The sequence below is a fragment of the Podarcis raffonei genome, chromosome 1 (assembly GCF_027172205.1).
Source record: "Podarcis raffonei isolate rPodRaf1 chromosome 1, rPodRaf1.pri, whole genome shotgun sequence".
NCBI classification, from domain to species: Eukaryota; Metazoa; Chordata; class Lepidosauria; order Squamata; family Lacertidae; genus Podarcis; species Podarcis raffonei.
The window spans coordinates 99,555,156-99,579,039 of NC_070602.1; the positions used below are offsets into that span (position 1 = coordinate 99,555,156).

Sequence of the window (23,884 nt, forward strand, 5' to 3'; positions counted from 1 at the left end):
TTTATGTATTATGCATGCACAGTGCTATAAACATACAGATACATATAAGACCAAGGGTAGATGTTCAGGTCCCATACTGTCAAGTTGAGGGAAACTGGCTGCCATAGCACTAGGCAGAGTATGTCCCAATCTTCAGTAATGGCAACTGATTTCTGCATATATGAGATCCAGTGGGTTTTCTGGTCACAGACATCACAATAATTTGTACACAGGGTAAACCGTGGGGCCTATTGAGTGCCCCAGTCAAATCAGTGCAGCTGTATTACATCACAGGAAGGGAACAACCCCTCCCAGCATATCAGAAATGGCACCTGTTGCTTCAGTGGTGAGACTCTAAAAGTCAATCCTATAAAGTGATGTCAGTTCATAGTGGTTCGTAGAATGGCTCAGTAAGTAATGGCTTTCTTTCCCTTTTTATAATCAAACAATAAGAAAGTGAAAAGCATTAAAAGCAGGATCCCTGCCAGAACCAAATGAATAATTAGCATCTATCTTCACTAAAGGTACTGGTGAGGTACTCATATCTTAAATATCACTTTCAGATGACAAATTTAATGAATCCCCACACATCAGAAGCTTTGTGTAAGAGGTTTTAGAGTAAATAGATTAAGCAGCAATATGTCGCTAGGTATAGATTGGGTCTGGAAGGTCTCAATTTTAAAATTGCTGAACCACACATTTTGAAATGTAAATGTCTCTTAACACCAGCCTCTCTTTTAGAGGGTGAGATGATAGCTAAAGGAATACCATTATTATTATTATTTTAAATGCCTGGAAACTTCAGGCTGCTGAACATGATTTCAAGACCATGCAAATTAATAGGGAGAGGATATATATAAAATTGTGCATAATTTGAGAAAAGTGAAGAGGGGATATTTTATCCTTTTACATAGTGCTAGATATAAAAAGATACTAAAGTGAGGACACATCAAGTGCCATGTGTTCTAAGCAAGTTGGATGAAGCAGAACTGAAGTATATAAAGGAGTAGTTAGGAAAGGTCAGAAGTGTATTAACTAGTAGAAAGAAGCACTCTAAAGCCATTGCTTATGCAGGAAAGGCTTTATGGACTAAATGATTCTCAAAATAATCTTGAGGGATGGTGGAAATAGGTGCTTTGTAAAGAGAGAGAGAACAGAACCTTTATTCGTATAGTCGGGTAAGAGAAAGCAAAAAAGGAAAAGGTGACAAAAGGCTAGCAACTGGAAGTGAATTGGATGATCTGAACAACTCTTGCTGATCTGGACACAGCAAGCAGAACTCAGTTCCAGCACTTCTCATTTGGACACCATTGCCCTTATAAGAGAACAAGGGAGACACTCATGGTGAGTTCCGACTAGCACAAACACATAACAATACCATTGCAAAAACTCAAAAAGTTTGATTTTGCAGCACTAAAACAGCAGAGTCCTCTCACTAACACATTTCTTTTTTCTGAGCTTTTGTTACCTGAGCCCACTTCATCTTAATTATGAATTTATCTGTAGCTGCTAGGCACAAGAGTGCTTCCCCTCTTTGTACAGAAAACCAAAAGGCTATGAACTGAAAAGGGTAATGGTAGGCCTATGTAGAAGCCCACATCTATGTAAATAAGAACAGTGTGACTCCTTCACAGCACTCATTTTTGATGTTCTGATTTAACTCTTAGAGAGAGTCAAGTATTATTTTTTTCTGTTATATTTTTATTTGTTTTTATAAATTATGCCGGTCACAATCCAGTTAGTTGACACTTACATTCTATAGGGTGAATTCAACAGAACTAAACTTGCAAGTTCTAGTTCAGCCCGTTAACACTTTGAAGAAGAACCCTCCTGGATTAGATTGAAGTCCTAGTTAGTCAAGCATCAGGTTCCTATCATGTCAAAGTAAATGACTCTGAGAAGCACAAAAACAGGACTTAGGGGCAATAGACCTCAGCTATTGTTGTAGCTTCCCCCACCCTCCTACCCAGCAACTCATGTTCGGAGGCCTCTTATCCTGGAAGGCGTATATCTTCATCATAATGAGTAGTAGCCATTGATAGCCTTATCCTCCAAAAAAAATTATCTAATCCAATTTTAAGATTGGTGGCTATTACCACATTCTGTTGTAGCAAAGTATATACTATCTACAAACTTTTGTCTATGTATGACAGCAGGTACGGTATATATGACTAGCTCATCATAGACTATGACAGCTGAGAGGTATTTCCCTGTAGCAACCATGTGCTGATGTGAGAATGGTCCCTGTTCATGTCATAAATGTGTGTTGAACTGTGAGTTATGTGCATTGTGAAAGTTGATCTTACAGCAGTGTCTGCAGTGAGATTGTAAATAGTATTTAAATATATGGACTAGTAGCCAGAAATGCAAGGGCTATGGGAATTCAGAGGTGTGAATTTTGGTGGTTGGAGGTGGAGTAAAAAGACAAACATCATTATGTTTTTAGCATCTCCGAAACGTAGGCTGATCAAAGCGAGGGACGGCTGACTTATTGCCATGCGATGCTATCATTAATGTCTTTAGCATATGGTAGGTATCCATGGCAGGATATTTATGATCATTAATTTGCCTTAAGTAAGGAACGTCCTGAAGCCAGGGTAGGGGTAGCATGTTTGCTGTTGCAGCTTCGTGGTTCAGGCAGCACAACAAAAGTCTTTTTTTCTGAGCAATTGAGTTCTGGGGTGGGAACAACTTTTCCTAAGCTGAATGCTTTCAAAATGTACAATTCAAAAAGATGAAAGGGTTATAAATATATGTAAAGCAGGCAAGAGAATAATAGATAAGCTTCAGCAGAGGATTAAAGCAAAACAGTACACCGCCTAGTATTAAAATGAAAGGATTTATTATGAAGTCTTAAACTTATCACAGGCTTACCAGCAGGTAGGGTCTTGAAATAAAACAGAGTTTTCTGTGATGTTTTGGTGGGATGCTGTACCGAGAAGAAACATGTTTTAAAAGCATCAATCTTTTTTTTTAAAAAAATGATAGAAATAAACAGCTATTCAAAGTTTAGTGGGGGAGGGGTGGGTAGGGAGAGACATACCTTGCACAGCAGGCTCCTGGTTTGAAGGAAAGCTTATAATACATTCAGATGACTTCTTGGCTGTCAACGAGGTGAATTGCTTTCATTCTTGTGCTTTATTCTTTCATTCTTCTGCTTCAGACTACAGTTCATAAGTATGTTTTTTCCTTCATGTGTGGCTAACCTGCACTAGGGTTAGAAAGAGAAATAAACAACTGCATGGTTTCAATGATGCTGTGTCAAAAGCATTACAGGGCATCACTGTCACGTGCTCTGGAAAATGCCTTATTTGAAGTGGGATTTGAAACAGGAGAGATGTCATGACTTTTACAATGAAATCTTATCTGTGTACACACACACACACACACACACACACACACATATTTATTCTGATAATAAATAAATGACTTGACCTGAAAGGCTTCTATTTCAAGAGTGTAAGCAAGTCAGCTTTGATTAACATCCCTAAAAGTTGTTGTCATTGGAATGAGATGAAAGAATTTAGTGGTAATATAGAGGATGTCCTTGGAAAGATTTGCTTCTATTACTGATAGACTGTAATTGTTTCTTAAGAAGGGTCATTTGAAATCAGAGCAAGGGGATTCTAATGACAGTAATTTACAAAGCTAATAAAGGAAATGGTTTCTAACTATTTAGATGCTGGTGGTTTAGACGGCATTTGTATTGAGACTTTGCACAAAAGGAAGGAAAGTGAATTTCTCATCTGAGCAGCTACCCATTTCTCATATAATGTTGCAAGATAACATTAAAATGTTCATGGGCTGTATCAAAATTTTACACCAACTTCTTAAAGTACCCTTGACTGTACTCAAAAATAAGCTATTTTTGCTGCCAAATGAAGAAGGGAGAGCATTTTAAGTGCCTCTAGCTCATTTGAAAACCAAAAGTTAAAACTTCCCCTGAGTAGAGGCAGTTTAGGAATAAAGGCTTTGGCTAATTAGGTTTAATGGGACATTGTCTTGGGAGATGTGATTGATTAGGCCAATCTAGACACAGAATAGGCCTGCAGGGTTTAATTCTTGGATTCTCCAAGTGAATGGCAAATATCCAAGGGCATTTTTTAAAAAAAAATATTAGAGGGAACATTAAGAAAGTGTGCGGCACCTACATGTCATGCACACATTCATGTAAAGTTTTGTGGATGAAAAGCAGCCTCAAGAGGCTGCAGTTTTGAGTGTAGAAGTGGTGAGCATTGAGTTCCTTAAACCTTTCCCATTCAAAAATGCCCCAAACTTATTTTCTTCTATGGGATTCCATTGGGATTCCACTGAGGTTTCATTACCTGCTCTTACATGTATACCCCTAAGCATGTAGAATGTTGCACAGTTGATCCATATTTTCTTTTTACCCTTCTCCCTTTCAGTCACTTTCCTATAGCTAAGCTATCCAGATTTCTAGGAGTCCTTTCACAAAACAGGCAGAGTAGAGTACTATGCAGCACTACTTACACATCTGCCTCTTTGGAAACTAGTCAAAGCTAAGATGAAACTAGGTGGGATGTGTACGGTGTAAGAGTTTGGGCTTCTGTGTGGGAGATTTGAAAAGTCTTGTATCAACGTGGAAATTATCACAATCTCTTTGGGGAGGCAGATGCATCATCATACAGAGAGGATTCATAATACAGCTTCACACACAAGCATCAGGATGTTGAATGCTGACTGAAGAAGTTTCTATAGTCACATTATGAATCATCAGGGAGGTCATCTTTATACTGGAGGCAATTGCCTATTAACATAAGCTAAGAAACCATATTGTGCTGAATATGTAGGCCTTTTGTCAGTTTCTGTTCTGTATATCCACCCAACACTCAGCTCCTCTTCTCAATAAATGCACATGAGAAGTCAAAGCTCACACCTACCTGTCTTGGGAATTTGACAGAAAGAGGTTGTCAAGGATGCCCAAAACTGTCAAGAGAATTGAATAAGGATAATCTAAAGTTCTGCAAACATCTGGAGCTAGTAAGGAGTACAAATTTCAAAAAAGAAAAGAGCTATTTTGTTCGGTTTATTTTACACAACACAATAAGTGTAATCATTTACAAAGTTATATGTATAGCAAAAACAGGGCAACCTTAAATATTCAGCATGTGACTGATACAAAAACCAAGCCATAATAAGTATATTGGCTTGTATTATTGTACAGTTCTGTATAATGTGGGAGAATTAGCAAACTTAATATATGCATGATCCTTGTCACAAGGTAAACAGAAAAGATCACCTTGTAATAAGGAGAATTCATTCTTGGGTGCTTTTCTATATTTGATTCTAGCTCTTTTAACAAAGTGAAAGACGTGTTCATTAACAAATTTCTATTTGGCTATCCTTAAACCTTACTGGGGGAAAATGATTATTATTGCATTATTAGCACTGGAAAGTATTTTTAATTGAATATAATTTTGCATCACTGCTTTATATTGATTTCTGAGATGTACAGTATATTCAGCTTAGAAGGCAATGCAAAACGCTACTTGCAATTCTTGACCCAGTTAATATATTCTTTAATTTCTGTCTAATAAAGCAGTTGTCCTAGTAGAAATATATGTCATTTTCTCTGTTCAGAAATGTAGGGCCCTTTAGTATTGCTTATTTTGATGGATGCATTACGAGTACTCTGCATAGTTACATAGTCTTAGTGAATTAATTCATGGTGCTAAAGAAAGACAAAGTGATTTACAAACTATCATGAGAGTCAAAAGCAACTAACAACGTTAAGGAAGAAGTTGCATCTCTGAAACAGCACATGTGTTATCTTTAATCTTTTTGAGGCACTCTAGAAAGTTTTATCACATTTTCATAGGCTTTTTAAAGCAGCAAGGCACTGTCTTATAATTTTTCACTATTATGGTATTGGTTTTCCCCCAATACTTTTAGAACAATTACTGTGCACTTCATTAATAATCTGTAGGAATAAATTGTCTCCCAGGTTGATTTTTAATTTCTGAAGGAAAGCAGTGAATTGATACTCTCAATAGCAGTTCCAAAGTATTTCTGGCTGTATTCTCTCCTGCCCCCCCCCTCTTCTCTGTAGATGTAGTTAAATAAAAGTGATATATGTACACTCTGCAGTAACAGTTGATCATAAGCTGATTTAACAGTTTTAATTCAACTTCATTAGCCTTAGAGGGGTTGGTTTGGGTAAGATATTTTCTTAGGATGTAATTTAGACTTCAATTCTTTTTGCAGCGTCCTCATACTTTTTCTCTGCCTGCTCTCTGTGAATGAAATTACCTTTCCTCATCACAAAAGCCTTAGAGGCTTCCAGAGGAGTTCTGTATGAATTCAACAAGCCCTGATTGGATTCCCAGTATAATGGCTATTTCTCTTTCACATACTCTGAGCACAGAAAACTTGTATCTTGTTATAAAAGTGAACTCAATCTCCCTTTGTTTTGACCTGGAGGGGTAATATGGAGGGACATGCTCAGAGATTGGTGTATTCCCAGTTGAACTGAATCTAAAAGACTAACAAGGAAAAAAATATATCTTTAAAGAGGACATCTGCACCCTCTGTTTTCAAATCCCCATCAGCAGTAAATCACCTTGCACTTGGTTGACCAAAGAGCCAATGCGTTTTTCATGCACAGAGTGCATTTGCTACAACCGTTAAATTAAACTCTCTACCGAATGTGAAAATAAAAGCTGCAATCAGAAAGGACATCCAGTTACTTCTTGGGTAAAACAATTATTCCAAATTGTGGCATTTTACATGCCACAACCAAGTCAAGATAGTTATGCCAGTCACTGGGGTTTGTTTTTTGTTTTTTAAAAAAACACATTATTTTTCTCTCATTAAATTTTGTTCATGGGCTGCACAAAAGGCTAAATAGGAAAAAAATTGTTTTGCTTCTAATGAAAATGTCTCATTATTTGACTATTGTTAACTCTTGATTTTTTTAACAACATTTTCGTAGAACTATAGGATAGCTACAGCATTCTAAGAGACAAATCTGCTAATAATGAGCTGCAAGGATGTAAAGTATGTAGATTGAACACAGTTGATATAATTAGACATGCAAGAAAAGTTTTAACACAAAAGACCCTCAACTTATAACAGTTTGAAATTAATCTTGACCACTACCACCCCTGCAGATCTTCCTTAAACACAAGTAGTATAACAGTGTAGTAGTATATCATTGTTTTTATTTGGCTTTTCAGTTTTAAACTATGTATTTTACGAATCTCATGTGGCTTGTTCCTTAGAAAGCCATGTGATGTAAGTTAAAACTCTGGAAGAGTGATAAAATGTGTGTTGGAAAGGGGAGGAAAAATAGATAAGCCTATTTCCAGGTGCAACAGTGCTTCAGCATAGCTCAGCTCCACTTCCTTTGTCCCGCTATTTCTTCCATTTCCCCCATGATTTTTAGGCATGGATCCAAGAGGTTTTTCTTCTGTCCTGCCACTTTCCCTGGGGCAACCCACAGTTTATTGCTGAATCAGAACAAATGTCAATCCGTAGAAGACTCAGTTGACATTTGTTCTGATTCAGCAGTAAACATCGGGTTTTCCTGAGGAAACTGGCAAGGCAAAAGAAGAACCTCTCAGACCCATGTCTAGACATCGTGGAACAAATAGAAGTGTGTATGAGTCCAGAGTGCAACATGACCATCTCTGCCCATTTCTGCTCTGCAAAGCCTGCCCTTGTAAGCTTTGCAGGCATTGACTGCACTTTTATAAGTGGTGATCATAAATTCTGAGGGTGCCTCTTTCAAAGCTGAGCAGGAAAAAGACAAGTGTGATGGAGCAGAGAAAGCTCACGATGAGAATGTTTATGAACTACAGCGCTATAGAAAAGTTGCCCTTTTTATAGGGTGTTTCACCTGCTGCCATTCATTTGCTTCTCTGTCTTGTTGACGGTGTGTGGGGAATGCCCAGACTGTCCCCTTGGACAGGAAGGTTTGCCCTGAAACTCAAGCCACATAAATACAAGCCCAATTTTGTTCATTCTTTTTTTTAAAAATAAAATATAAATCAGTAGTCGGTGTGGATGGGATCCTTCCCTCCCTAGAACACAAATGAACCTTGTGATCCTCCGGGTTATAAATTATAAATGAGCAGCATGCTCATCTGTTATTCAGAAGCAAAGGTCAAAGGATTCCCCCCACCCTTACGTTCTTTAAACTGGATCTCCTTTGATGTCTACACCACATATACATAGCAATCATTATATCCCACACTCTTGCATCATTAATGCAACTACAAACGAAACAAGTCAAGTTTTGAATGCCCAGTGCTTCACTATAAGCACACAGATGTGAAAGGAAATCTTGAGCTAGATAAAAACACACAAAACTTTTACTGATGCGATTGCTCCCTAGCGTAACCATGCTTGAAAGCAATGGGGGCAAATTATGATCCTTTCGGGCATAATTCTTGCTCTCCAGAAATTTTCTGTCTTGCTGCCTCTTGACTAGCAAAACGGGAGTTTGCTGTGTAGGTTAAAAACCAGACGCTGCTGAAATATGCTTTTAATTTCTAATCATATGACATTACCACCTTGAAATTGGGCAACAACTGTATACTCCATCTATTATTACCTGCTGTAGCTGTGCACTATTACTCCAGTTTAGTTTTGCTTCTTTATTTAATTTGGCTCCTGTCCATCCAACAAGTTCCCAGGGCGGCTTACAAAAAGTTACAATTAAACCAAACAAAAAAGGAAACCAGCAAAAATTAAAACACACACACACACACACACACAAAATACAGCATTAAAATAATGTACAGTAGATTTAAAAGGCTCTTAGTGTGTTGCAAGAGTATATAGGGCACCATATGTATTCACATAGGGGTCCATGGCCATTGGAATCCCAGTCAATCAGAAGTCTTGCAAGGAATCCAACACATGCACACACAGCCTCTTCACATTGATACCAAACAGTCAGTAAAGTGGTCACTGCATGTGTTGGCTTCTAAGGCACAGAGGCAAAGGTAAAAGGTAAAGGACCCCTGGACAGTCAAGTCCAGTCAAAGGCGACTATGGGCACAGAACCAGCCCATGTCTTTACTACCCCCAGCTATCAATTGCCTTTTGGGTAGCATCACATCAAGACACAAAGCCCGGGGGACCACCAAGTATAAGTTATTGCAAAATGGTTATTCAAACTCTAAAATGAAGAAGCCATTTATGTTAAGCATGTTTGTGGTGTCTAGAGACTGAGGATATTCTAAATAGTTAATGGATTATAAATACTCATTTTGCATTCCAAATATTTGCTCCTCAATAAATTTTACTTTAGCATCTTATCATTCAGTTTTACTATATTTTATTTTTAAAAACATGTATTTGTAAAGCCATTATAGTCAGGTCTTAAGACCTTAGCTATTTCAAATCACCACAGGCTAATATTTTGCAGAAATTTGTCAGCCCTAATTTTATGTTTGCCCTCACCCTTTCCAGAATCAATAATCCTTTAGAGTTTCAATTTGCAGCCCCTTCTCAGGTCATAAATGTTTATGGAGGTCATTAGTCGGGAGGTAGAATGCCCCCAAATGTACAACTAAGAACAACTGAGAATTAAGTGCAACTATAACCTGAGCTATGTCTATGGGATTCTAAAGAAACAGTTCATGTGATAAGGTAGAGGATGGGTGGGGGCAGGGAACACAAAGAACAAGAAGCTCACCACTGAAACCTAACATCTCCATCTTGGAGATTTAATTGCTCTTTATTTTATTTTTATTGTATCCACTATCCTCAAAAATGCTTATGGACTACTTTTGAGTGGTTATCACAAGGGTTACAGAATGCATTCACATGTTGCCTTCTTAATGAGAAAATGTGTGGAACAAACCAACTGTTATATTGCCTTTCTGGGGAAAGCTTTCTTGCTCATGGAAGAAGGCAGGAGGTGTAGGCAGCAGTCTCAGCACTCAGTTGTCCCCCTGCAAATGACCTCTGCCCAATACCACCTGTCCTGTCTTGCTGTCATCTCCTGACATTCCAAAGAAATGGTAGTTCATAGCACTAAGGATAATGCATAATTTCAGATAATTGAAAAATCTCGTACACAAGGCAGTGACTAAATTAGCCTTCAGAAATAATTGGGGAGTTAAAATAGATTTTTCAGTTATCTGAAATCTTTATGTTGGTTCACCATCTTTTTTGTTGACATTTTGCTATTGAACACTTTATGACTTGATACCTGAATCTGCATTAGCAGAATAAAAGGCTAGCTTTGTTGGTGTATTTGATGAACACCCAGGTTTTATTACTTGCCATTTTTCTTCCCGTCCCATCTGCATTTTGCACTTCCTCATTTCCACCCTCTCAATATATTGTGCTCTCTTTCTGTTTCCCCCTTCCTTGTGTTTTTGTTGTGGAAGATGAGAAATGTCATTTTTTTTTCACAGTGCATGCTGGTTGGTCATTTTGCTGATTCTACAGCAGAGAGATTTGAAGCCCATTTGAAGGCTACTAATCAGTCTTTGGAATTTTATGAAAAGGTTGTTCAGAGACCCTAAAAGGCCTTCATTAACATCATTTTGTCCCATTTCCCCTCTCAGGAGAGCTACCACCACAGGAAAAATTAGGGTTGTGTAGTGACCTCAACATGGTCAGCACCCAAGATTTGAATCTTATTTGTCATATGGTTAGGCTACTATTGTCCATGTAGACATTCTGAGAGAGTGTTAATTTGCTCTGGTGTTTTTGACCTTAGTTTAGAACGTCATTCTGTGAAGCATCAAGATCATTGAGTTAGTTTTTGTTTTTTTGCTGTACCAATCCTATTAAAATGATGCAAGACCTGCAAAATTGAATTAGTTGGGATGTTGCAATAACATGAATATGTACTAACATTGTGTTTTATGGTAAAATATAAAATGTAGCTTGAAACTGTAAAACGGTTGCTGATGTTTTCATATGTGATTCAAAGCATCATGAACAAAATCTCTCAGGCATTAATTTTACGATGCTTTATATATTTATTTTGACAATTCCGTGTTGTGTCATAACCAAAAGCTATTATTTTGTTAGTGGTTTCAATAGAAATTTGAATGGCCATAATAATACTAAGCAGTAGTGTGATGTTTCTCAACTTTGTTGTCTATAATGACATTCCATTATAGATTAGTGAGGATTGTAAAGAATCTATTATCCCCCCAAATTAATATTCACAAGTTTTAGAAAATCAACATGTTATTTGGTACAGTTTATTCTAATAGTCACTGGCACACATTGTGACTAACCCCTGCAACTCATGAGTTGCTTAGAATATATTCTCAGGATGGAATACAGTGTCTGTCATTGCAGCACAACATGACTGGCTCTTGTGTTGTACTGATATCATAAATTGATTCACGTCACTTCACTGCACCTTCTGAGGGCCTTCTCACCTGTAGAAATGGTCAGAAATTGCTCCCAAACTTGTGTGGTCAGGAGAGCTCTCTCCTGGTTGTACATAAAGCATTTGAGACAAACGAGCTACAGCCTTGAAATCCTCCAGTTGGGTTGGAAAGTCCACCCCCTGCAGAGGTTCTGTGGACCAAGAGGGTTCACTTTGGGAAGGGGCTTCCCCATCAACCATCTTTGTATATGCTGCCTCATCATTTGCAGGCCTCCCCTATCCCTTGGCTGCCTCAGACAGCTTTGCACAGCCAACAGAAGTCTGGACAGAAATTTGCCATTTACGGCTGTTAATTATTGAGCCTCCATGATTTCTGGTTGCAAATGCTTCCTGTCGCGGGATGAGGTCCTAGTGGAAACTTGTCCGGACCTCACAGAGCTGTCATTTCAGGAGTTTGAGTGGTATGTGTCTGTGTTTGGGAGCAACAGATGGGCTAGCATTAGTCAGGAATGCTCCTCCAGCTTGGATTTTATTCTGAACAGGGGGGGGGGGGAATGAATTTGCAATGCTTGTATCTTCATTGAGCTGAGCTTTTCAAGGCCCTGAAGCTCTCATCCAGGCCAGACTCCAGAGAACTTCATCAGCATCTGTACATTTCTGTGTCTGTTGACACTGGTCATATTGTTCATTCAACAATATTTTTATTGTGTCACCAACTGTGCTCTTACCCCTTTACCTTCTTTTTAGGCTGGTAGGATGGTGGGGTCATGACTTCAAAACCCGGTTTCTCATGGAAAACAGTATGTATATTTCATATTCAGTTTTATGTAAGGAATTATTTTATGGTTTATATAGATTGTATAATCAGATTCTTTCCCCCCAACCATAAAAAGAAGAACAAACAATGACCAAGAAGGCCACATTCCTACTTCTGATTTAACAGGCCTTTGCAGAGCGAAGTTTTATGTCATTTTTTGAGTTGCTGTACTTTACAGCCTGGTGACTCAATATTAAAATGTTTTTAAGATGCTATATCATTTTGCTATGTTGTGATTTGCTGAGCTGAAAGGCTTTTGTAATAGTGAGTAACAATTATTCCTTCTCCCACAAATCCCTGGGCCAGAAATAGAGAAGTCCAAGAACATGTCAGATACATATATTATTTCCAACGACTTAACATGTACTAGAGCATAAACTTCTGACTGTTTCACGGCAACAGGGATGGCAAAGAAAGCTTCTTTTGCCGCTTCTATTGCACTCTCAAGTAGCTGTCCAGCAGAGTTTTTCTGAGTGGTGAGAGGTTTGTTAACATCTCTCCTGATAAATGGGATGTTGGCGCCCCCTGAAGATTGCTGTGACATGTTTGCTAAGCACTTGAATTATAAAAGTATTAGTCTTCACAAGAACTTGAATGTTCTGGTTGTGGCAGGTACAAATGAAGTGTCCAACACACCACCTGGTCACATTTTATGGGATCAGTTTCATTTTTTGAGTCCTGAAAATGTGAACAAGGTGGTTGCAGCTGTCAGCCTTCTTGATTTGCTCACTTTGCCTAATAAAGGCGAGCTGGGTGTGGTCAGGTGGGTCTAGGGTGTGGTGAATGTCTCACTGTGTGAAGGAAAAGGATATACTGCCGTGAAGAAGAAGATGGTATTGCATCTACTCCTTAAAAACTGATGTTGGACTCAAAGGCTTTTGACAGCTACCACCTGATTGCTAATACTTTTTTTTTTTGAGGAAGGTGCTTCAGCTGCAGCAACTCTTGGAAGATACTGATTCTCTTTATCCTTCCCAGGATAGGTTCAGGCCCATTTCACGGACTGAATCATAATCTGTTGCCCCATTGACCTTTATGGAGAGAGGGGTAGGACTGCAACCCTGTGGCTTCCACTCAATATTTTGGCTGGTTTTGATATAATGAACTATGGTGTTTTATTAGGCTGTCTCTGTGGGACTCTGTTTTGCAATGGTTCTGCTCCTACCTATGGCAGGATCCAGAGAGCATAAGGTGATTATACCATGAATCCCTGGAGTTCTGCCATAGGGAACCATTTCATTGCCAAAGCTAGTTTAACTTCCAATATGAAGCTGTTGGGAGCAGTTATGTAGAGATTTGGAGCCTGGTGTCATCAATATGTGAAGTTGATAATGCTTAGCTATCTTTCTCTATTTGGGGGGGGAGGGGGGCATGCAGGTCCTAACCAACGCTGTATGCATTGCATGTATGATGCCTTTATGCCTTGGTACACTGGATGAGGGCTAACAAAACCAAATGTACTTTCTGACAAGATTGAAGCCCTGTGAGTGATTGGTTCTTCGTTCTGGGAACAAACAAAAGCTAGGGATCTAATAGAATGTGTTCATCTTGCAGAATTGCAACTGAGCCCTGGCATCAATGGATTTCGACTATCAAACCCTTCGATTTTATTGGTGTGCGCCCTCCATGCTAGTTTAGAGGTGAGCAATTACATTTTCATGACAGATCAAGTACAAACAAATGAAGCAATTTGTGTAGTATTAACCTACATTGCGTTCTATACAGCAGTTAAACAAAAAGTCTGGTTGAAGACTAATGTAATATAAAAAGGATGATCTCACTGCTATGAATATACTGCCAGCCTTAACATCTGCTTGTAGCATACCAGGGAAGAGAACACTGGAATTCTTGCCTGGTTGCTGCCTCTACCATGGTTTCAAACAAAATGCCACTCCTTCCCTTCCCCAGAGTGGCTGGAGAAACCCAGCCATATGGTCAGGGTAATAATAATAATAATAATAATAATAATAATAATAATTTTGTGCCACATAACTTGCTTGGAGGAGGAGAAAGCAGAAGTAGCATCTTGATGGAATGCTAGAGACAGGCATTAATTTTAAAACAAAGCTGAAGTATGTTCTAGCACCATGAATTCTTTTTTAAAAATAATGAACCTGTCTTCAGCTAGTTGTCACTTATACTAAAGCAGCACTTGTGTGTTCACATATGGATTTTTAATTTTTTGGCAAGAAATCAAGAGGTCACATAGGTGTCGTATACAGCTACGGGTGAGCTGAAAGTCCCTTAAGGATGTTTTCCCAGTGAAAATAGGGTGGCGCTGTGGGCAAAGAGAAAGAAGAAAATACAGAAGTAAGGGGGGGATTGGTGCATTGGGATTTTCTAGGAAAAGTAGTAGCAGTGCCCCTTCCCCTCTTCTTGCTTTATAAAATAATTTTGCTGCTGCTGCCAGTAGTAGATGTCACCATCCCCTCTCCCCCAACAGTATCCTAGTACATTGTCCCAGGCAAGGAATGTGCTGTCTGGATTGTCATTGCTTTCAGTGGCAACAAAAGTACAGTATGTTTAAAGTTAAGAAATTGTGCGGAGAGGGTGGGTGTGCTGCCAACATCACTTTTCACAGTAAGTCCCTTTCTCCTGAAAATAGTTATTTTATGCCCAATGGAGAAAAATAGCCAAAACAGTCCCAACTTTCACAGCGGTGAATGGGCATTCAAAATATTCATCTCAGCCTTATGGGGCTGACTTACAAATATTAATTTGAACTAGCCATATCTTGGATCACAACCATCTGCTCTTCCTTAACATCACTTAATTTTGAATGTTTTACACTACTAGACACATAGTGCCAAGTCACTAGGTCATTTCCCCCATTCTTATAATGGCTACAAAGTAAGACTGCTTCATCTCATAAAATTTCCAGGGTCATTTTCACTTGCATTTCAAGATACCTTTATATTTTTTCTGTTCATTGCTTAACAGACTGACCTGGACTATGTACCAAAAGGCCAGGCATGTGACCACAGATGTTTGTATCTTGACATACATCTAGCAGTCACCCATAATGTAGAATAAGATCTTATGGCTCCCTTGCTTGATTTATCAGTTGATGCACAGGAGAACAAAATGAAGGTAGATGCGAAATTTAAATGTGTTATAAAAGTTTCCCTTGTGAATCTGCAAGGTTTCTACAAGGAAGTAAAGTGCCCGCCCAATACAGATACAATGGAAATAGATAATGTATCTTGGAACAATATTTGAGATAGGGAATCATTATTGTCCCAACTTCCTTCTCATATGTGAGTTCCTAAGGGGGAAAATATTTTCTCAGAGCTTAAAAGAGAGACTTCTATCAATTGTCATTTCCATGCACAGAATGTCTAGTGTTCTGTGATGATTCCTGGAATTGGCTTGTTTGTAGAAAACCATCAGCAATCTTCAGGATGGGATTATATAATGATGTTGACTCATAATGCCACTTACATGCTGATTTCTGTCAGATGCTAATTTAGTGCATGCATATTTGAATGAAAAATAATATTTTATAACTTTCTGTAACCTGCAACATTCGAAGTTTTTAAAACGTACTTGTATTCATTGCAGCCTTTAGTTGTCTGTTAGGGACATTCTGAATCCATCTGGGGGGAAAAATAATTTTCTAAATGCTATCATCAGTCCTAAATAAATAAAGCCAGAGAATTATCAGTAATTTTACTGTTTGCTTTTCCTGCTCTGAAAAATTGCAAAGGGGCACGGCAATACTTTTTCTTCTGTTTGGCAATTCATTTTGTTTGTCCTTAAACATCTCTTGTATTTTTGTAAACTTTATGTGACCTTAGAGATGCTTCTCCGCTCTGACCCAGATGGTGCTGTTCATAAGGGGGAGGGGGAGCAGCCATTTAGCCCACGGCAGGGGGTCAAAGGCAATGAGAGCTCATCAGTTTCTATGGACTTGCCTTTTTGCGCCTGTGTTCCTCTTTTGGCACAGTCAGGATTCCCTTGTGCTAATTGCTGTAGTACAGTGAAATAGAATGTGTATCTGGCAAGAGATGGCTTGCAAAATTGTTTCCCATCTTGCTCTGGGATGCATTAAACAGAGGGTACAGCTTCTAAAGAAAATACTAAGCAATGTAAGTGTAAATGCACAGCAAGGACAATCTCTTGCCTTTTGCGAGGGGAGAATGTTTGTTGTGGGGACATTATTCCTGGCAGCATTCCCACACCCCTTGCAAAGTCACAAGTGAATAGACTTTATATGGCCTAATCTTGCAGAAGAAACCCTAAGTTTCTGCAACCGTAGGCAGCTTCTACATAAAGGCGCACAATATTTTTACCCCCTTGTGCATCCCCAAGTCTCAGTGCCATTAAACTGGTGGCATTCTTATTCTCAAGGCCACCCTCCAAGCAGTGTAGGGTACAAGTTCCAAAAAACAATCGCCTTATGCTGTTCCTAGGGAAGAGGGAGAAATTCAGTTCAGTTCACATTTAAAGGCAAACCTGCCTAACTGCTTTCCGAAACAATATTCAAACTGGAACACGGCCATCCTTGAAATTCACTCTTCTCCAAATTTTGCAGCACAGTTCTTCAGCTAAGGAATGTATATGCAAAAAAATGCATGTACTAGAGTCAAGTGTGCATAAAAATGTAAACTTTAGCAAAAATAAGAGAAAATGTGTTAGATTAGGGGAAACTGCTTTGGAAGATGTTTATATTAGGCAGGATTGCTTACATTGAGTATATTAGGTAGAAATTCACACTACAATTCTGGTGAATTTTCATGACACTTAAAGAAAAAATTCAGAGTGATGTGAGAATGTGTAGAAATGAATTTAAGACTGGAAAAATAAGAAACAGAGAAGAACATAAACTGAAAGATTCTCCCATCCCTAGTCGTTCCTTTCTAGGGATGAGTCTGTTCTTCCTTGGAACTACAGCAATCAGATTGAAACAACAATTTCATTAGATGATAATGAAAAGATCTTTACTTGGTGCCAGAAAATAGAACAGACTTAGAACCAGGAAAATCTCCCTAGGATAGCACCACCAAGAAGCCGCTATCACCAGTCATTACCCATCTCGCATCAGCCAAAACGGGGACCAGAAGAAGGGACTTTAAATATAGCTGTACTATGAGGATAACATTTCTGACCTAGTTTGCATTGCTCTTATAAGGATTACTGAGAGAAAACATTTTTCTCCTGAGCACAGCATCTGCGTATTGTGGACAGCTTGAGAATGAAACTCATGACAGCATTCATACATTTATGTTCACAAATGTTCTTCCCAACCATATGAATGCTCTTGTGCACTCAGGTGCAGATATATCTACTTTCATTAAAATGACTGGCTTTATTTCTGGTACTAAGTTTTTATCTTACAATACTCAAAAGTCACTTTTTGCAATGCTAAAGTAGATAATAGGATATAGGCTTTGTAGAGAAGGATGCAGTTTATATTTGTCTGGGCTCTCTTTGTTTTGCTGCAATGATGTAGTTGTCTGTTTTTATTTTAAATATAGGTATTTGGCCAAACTACAATGAAACTCCTGAGAAGGAAATCCATTCTTCTGACTGGTTACTTGGAATATTTGATAAAGCATTACTATAGTGAAGATACAAATGACCCTGAGCAGCCCTTTGTAAGAATAATCACACCTTCCCAAATTGAAGAAAGAGGATGCCAGCTCACACTGGTCTTCTCAGTTCCAATTAAGGATATTTTTAAAGAGTTGGAAAAAAGAGGTGTCGCTGTAAGTAACCAAGGCTTCACATTGCTTTATTTAACAAAGATAGTGGGCTCTGTGATAATTCTAGAATTGCTTCTATTCACCGCTGCTTAGGTCAGAAGGAAGAGGGGGAATCAGAATACTGATATGGTTCTTCAAAACACATTAATTGGTTTATAGTGGTGTTATTATGTTTGCCCTGGGGGACAAACAAAATAAAGAAAAGGTATCACTTGACTATCTTGAGCATTTTAAGGCTTAATTCAAATCACTTTTGAAGCTGTCTATATTGTATTGGACTTAAAGTAGTGGCACTGATTAACTGAGCTGGTGTGATGGCCCGGAACGCTCACAGAACTAAACAGTTCGCAGCTTCTGGAAGAGAACAGAAAGTTGCCAGTTGGGCTAGGATTAAAATCTTGCACAGGAATAGATTAAAAGACTGGGGAGAGGTCCCAAACAGGAACTGTAGAGGTGAGGAGGCTGAAGGTAGAATGCAGAAGAGTGAGTAATGGGCTGAATAGTTAGAAGAGAGTGTAGTTCAAAAGGAGTTGAGAGTAGAAGACAGAGGAAATGGAAAACTGAGGCAAGAAGGGACTAGTTGGAGAAAAGGATCTGAAGCAAATCCACAGCATTAAGATTAAGAGGAGTTGTGTGCTGTGGAAGGGGAAACTAAACTGTGAAGGAGTCTGCCCAGGAAAGAGGCCCTGCTTGTCACCTTCCTCATATCTTTCTAGCCACTGACAAAACAAAAGTGACAAAACCAGCCACTGACAAAACAAAATCTACTAGAAATGGCTTCTTAACGTATCATTTGAAAGGGCAGCATGTGCCTATGTGTTTCAATAATATGCTGCCATGACAGTCTCTCAGCTATTACTTATTTGTAAGATAAGTACCTAGCAGTCCGAACCTAGCAGTCCGAAAGCACCCCTAAGTGCAAGTAGATAAATAGGTACCGCTTTATAGCGGGAAGGTAAACGGCGTTTCCGAGTGCTGCGCTGGTGCAGGCTCGCCAGAGCAGCTTTGTCACGCTGGCCATGTGACCCGGAAGTGTCTCCGGACAGCGCTGGCCCCCGGTCTCTTAAGTGAGATGGGCACACAACCCTAGAGTCGGACACGACTGGCCCGTACGGGCAGGGGTACCTTTAAGATAATGTAATGCACAAAGTCAGAGGCAACTTCCCTGACCTAACCTACTTTATCATTCTTGCTCTTCCCTGCCACTATGTTTCCCACCCACAATCCCTTTTCCTCACAAGAATTCTCAGAATCCCAGAGCAGCAACATTCTAGAACAGCAGGTCTTTGGGGGCCACCACCACAATTCCCTTATCTTTTAAGAAACCAATCCTGAAAATCAGTATTAACTGATTAGACACATGACTATTAGTTTCCTACACCTTCCCTGTGTAGGAAATGACAATCTGGGCTCCTAAAGCAATGGGATTTCTTATTCCTTTATTTCTGCATTGGTCCTTGTCCTCTGGCATAGGGTGTGACTATGCCAGAGCTCAGAGGTCTCTGAAAACATTCTGATGCATATAGCAACTAGTTTCCAAATATCACATAACAACTCATTTTTATTAATTTCTCTTCCCCTTGTCCCCCTGATTTTTCAGCTTGGAATGGCAAAACATGAATTAGTATCTACCTTCCCTTCTAAAAAAAGGCTTATTGTGATTTTAACATCCCAACCCTACACTTAGTTACATAGCAGCAAGCCACACTAAACATGAGACTTACTTCTTTGAGTAAACATATATAGAATTGCACTGTAAAATATACCATGGAAAAATCAATGCCAAGAACCCTAGCTCTCCATCTTTCCCCTCTATTCTCAGTTTATATGGGCTAGAAATGGGAGAAAGCATTGCATTTGGCCAGCATTATAACAGGAGCACAAACTTTATGTTAGCTTTGCTGCTTTTGGAGTTTGGCAAACAAATATGAAGCTATATTAATTTGCTAGATGTTTATTGGCTGTTTTGCAGTGTGACATTCGGGAACCCAATGCTCTCCGTGTTGCCCCAGTTCCTCTCTACAATTCTTTCCATGACGTGCACAGATTTATTGAAATCCTGGGATCTGCAATGGCATCTGTAAAGCAAAGAACAAACACTGCAGCACTTTCCTGATCTTACTGACGGGGCAGCTATACTTTTTAATCTCTTACTAAGATGCATCAATGCTTCTGAGCAATTTTTGTTTGTTTGTTTGTTTCTCTTGGGCTGGGCTATATGCATTCCACCCATTTGCCCCAAAAGATTAATTTTGCTTGGATAGTTATTTACAATAGATACACTTTTTATTAAAACTCATTATTTCTACTTATTTGGGCTCCATAAATTAATATGCTTTATGTATTTTAATAGGGTTAGTCTTTAGCATTCTAGATACTTTCTTCATTTAGATAATTCTGGTTTACTTCTGACAGGCGAAACAGAAAGACAGCTGCAAACCTAATCTTTGTCTAATGTCACTGTGTGGAATAAGGCACTATATACAACTCTGTGGATATAACCTACATTGGATTTTAAGCACAATTTCTATTAAAGGGAATTTTAATTTGCACTGAAATTGTATTCATAAACATCTAAATAGAATTTAAGAATTCACAAATGACTTAAGTTTTAGACATCTCAACTTTTGTTTAAATGTATTTAGCGTTTCTCACAAACCTTCTGCTGAGTTGCTTTGCTCACTTATAGCCGTTTATGAAGGATTTACAGCTCCCCTGGATACCCAGGCAAAATAATGGCCCAGAAGCCTGCTTCTTTAGAAGAACAGATCCAGGGGGATCCTGATCTATATCTATTTGGGCTCTTGTGGTCATCAAGGTCTATGTGTTGACATCGTACCTCTGACATTGGTTTTAAAAGAATGCCAATCTTCTGGAATGCTGAGGCATCATACTGTTTTGTTCTTCAACGTGCTCAATGATTGTGAAACACTTCCATTAAGCAAGTGGGGCTTGACTCCTAATTCAGTGTAGAATCATGGGCTTATCTTGTAAGTGCACCAGATGTGGTATGATTGAGGCAAATGTATGCTGTTTAGTAAACTGTCACTGTAATCCACCACCATATCCGTCTAATCACTGGGCCATCTGAAAAATATTTAGACATTATGCTGTCTGAATATGTAAGGAGCAGCAAGAGACCAACATTTTGTACATCAACCATCAGTGTATATTGCACCAAACTCACTTTATCCCACTGTAACAAACTTTGCATTAATCTTGTACTTCAGGGGTTCCCCCTCCCCCAATATGTTGCATATGGGGAACTATAATCTATAAAGTATACATTTTGTATGAGAAAAATATGGCAAAATGGGTTGAGTGTGAAGACAAAGGAAAGGTGGAGAGCACAGTTCTGGTAAGTCTTGGTGACATGGTATCTAGATAGCTGGTGATCCTTTAGTCCTTTTTAATATGTTTTTTTCTGAACGCTTACTGGATATTCATAAAAATTATCTGGGTTTGTGTTTGAATTCAGCCATGATGCTATAGCCAGTTCTGAATGGATGTATTTGTATAAGACAGCTCTCTGCCAATACTTAATTTACATGGGTACTCTTACAACATTTTCAGTGTACTGCTGATACCATGTGTGAATAAGCCCCAGGAAGCCTATGTTAACTTACTGTGCTGTATAACATTCCATATATGCCACTTATTAAATAATGAGGAAAATGAGGACTTTAAAGAGTAACTTTTAAAAAGCAAACTTTTTTTTTTTTTTTTGCAGAATTGTAACTCTGGAAATTTGCATTTTTAGTTACAGCAGGTAGTAAAGTCAAACCAATGGAGAATAACAATAACGGCTGCCTTCTGCATTGTTTTTGCTGCATTAGCAGCACTGAACTGGCCCTTCAGGACACAAGCCTGGGCAGTGTGTTTGGAGGTGCTGGGCTGTTCAGATAACAAGACCCACCCCCCTCAGCCTTGCTGATGTGGTCCACAGGAATAAATTTGGTACCAGCTTGGCTGCAGGAGTTGCCAGAAGGAAGTGTATAAGACACCATCCAACCACCTTAGGGAGTCCACTCTGGATTTGTGTAACTCCTTAGCCTTTTATTCTCCTGAATACCCACAAAGCAGTGGGTACAGATTTTTCCTTGGGGTTTACTCCTGAAGCAGGGATGCGGGTGGCGCTGTGGTGTAAACCACTGAGCCTCTTGGGCTTGTTGATCAGAAGGTCGCGGTTTGAATCTGTACAATGGAGTGAGCTCCCATTGCTCTGTCCCAGCTTCTGTCAACCTAGCAATTAGAAAGCATGCAAGTGCAAGCAGATAAATAGGTACCCGCTGCGGCGGGAAGGTAAACACCATTTATGTGCGCTCTGCTTCTGTCACGGTGTTCTGTTGTGCCAGAAGTGGAAAGTTGTCTGTAGACAAATGCTGGCTCCCTCGGCCTGAAGCGAGATGAGCGCTGCACCCCATGGTTGCCTTTGACTGGACTTAACTGTCCAGGGGTCCTTTACCTTACTTTTACTTACCTTACTCCTGAAGCCTTCCTCACAAATGAGTATAGCTGCAAGGCAGCAGAGGTTTAAGATCAGAGTTTTCATTCTCCTAGCTGGGCTACCTTCCCAGGCTGGTGAGCCCCATCTGCCCACATTTCCGTCTGCAACATGCACTGTAACCAACTTCTTTTACCATTTGTCCCACTACTGGTCTCATCCACTCAATCCGCCAGATTCATATGCAGGGGAAGTCCCTAATTCACCAAGAGTTTGAGACCCATTGGCTACCCTCACCTGGTTTAACCAGCCAGCCAAAGCCATTTCCTGGGGTGTAACAGCTTCTAGGATCCACAGGTGAGAGCTGAGTGCAGGGTGGGGACCGAAGGTGGTCAAACTAGCCCAGAAGGAGCATGATGTCTCCTCCACCAGAAGTACTACCCCTCCCGTAACACCCCATACACCCCCAGAAACAGTGTACACTACAGTAAGACAAAATACAAAAGATTAGACTCTAAAACACAATAAAACCATTTATTAGTTCTACAAGTAAAATTTCAAAAAAACTGAGTAACCAGGGAAAGCCTACACACACACGTGCCCACACACACAAACACAGAGAGAATCTTCAGCAGCCACCTAAATATCAAGACACTAAGTAATTGTTTAATTTCAGCTGGTAATTGATTCCAGAGGGTTCAGTTTCTAGTACGAGCTAAGTGTACCTTTGGGACAAGTGGTATCGGCAGTGACTCTGAGAAGCGCAATTGCAGGACAAGGTTATATATGAGGGAAAATTGTTCATAAGGGGTCAATGGGCACTACCTGACTCACTCTCACCATGTTTCCTTGACTGATTTCCCTGTAGTTTTCTCCTTTGTGCAGGGGTTGGTACACAGGGTGAGCCTATGTTTGACAGTCCTGCAGTCACTAGTTAAAGACCTGTTGCAGACTTGAGTGCTGACACTATAAGCACAGAACTTTTTGTGTGTTCACATTTACCATATAAATCCACTGGGAGTCTGGGACTGGTTCTGCTACTCTGTAGAATCTATGTCAGAACTGTAGTTCCCCAGCTTGAAGAAGCCGGAGAGAGAAGAACGGGATGGTTTTATTGCTTTGTCAAATGATGCCTTCATATCTCAACACTGCCATTTTCCTAGAATATATGAGCTGCTAGCTCAGACCAGTAGTTCGCATGGTCCAATACAATTGTGATGGGCAGAAGCTTTTCAAAGCTTGAGACAAGTCTTTCTCATCTCAGTTTCCTGGGATTATTTAACACTGAGGCATCAGGAATTGTATATAGGTTCTCGGGGGTGCAAAAAAATAGCTGAAACATACTTTATGCTTCTTCAAGTGTTGTGCTCACCTTGAATGTGTACCTACAACTGACTGGAAGATGATGCAACAGAGCTTCCCAAAGCTTTGATGTCAGCCATGGGCCTTTTTTGGGGGTATTTTCTACCAGCTGCAGAACAGCATTTTTATTCCTAAAATTGTTAGAAAATGCATCTCAAGGAAAATACTCAAACTTAACATTAGGTGTCAGCATTTTACATATTATTTGCTGAGAGTAGATATCCCAGAAGAGCTACAGCACAGAAAATAAA

At 39.4% G+C, this 23,884-nt stretch overlaps 1 protein-coding gene and 1 long non-coding RNA gene across 6 annotated transcripts in view; one reads left to right on the forward strand and one right to left on the reverse strand.

The window, feature by feature from the left end:
• KYNU (kynureninase) overlaps nt 1-20,379 on the forward strand; it is an 81,802-nt gene extending 61,423 nt beyond the window's left edge. For 4 of the 5 annotated variants that reach the window (XM_053405925.1, XM_053405916.1, XM_053405944.1 and 1 more), the window contains 4 exons: nt 12,053-12,105; nt 13,677-13,762; nt 17,600-17,830; nt 19,800-20,379. In XM_053405925.1, coding sequence (XP_053261900.1) covers nt 12,053-12,105; nt 13,677-13,762; nt 17,600-17,830; nt 19,800-19,943 — 514 coding nt within the window. In that variant the 3' untranslated portion in view covers nt 19,944-20,379. Of the gene's footprint in view, nt 1-12,052; nt 12,106-13,676; nt 13,763-17,599; nt 17,831-19,777 lie in introns of all 5 variants that reach the window. The other variant, XM_053405934.1, reaches the window with a different exon arrangement.
• On the reverse strand, nt 2,800-4,948 carry LOC128422226 (uncharacterized). Its single transcript, XR_008332452.1, has 3 exons — nt 4,881-4,948; nt 3,023-3,190; nt 2,800-2,908 (listed from the first exon to the last, which is right to left on the reverse strand). It is a non-coding gene; the product is annotated as an uncharacterized LOC128422226 (long non-coding RNA).
• Nucleotides 20,380-23,884: the final 3,505 nt, after the last annotated feature.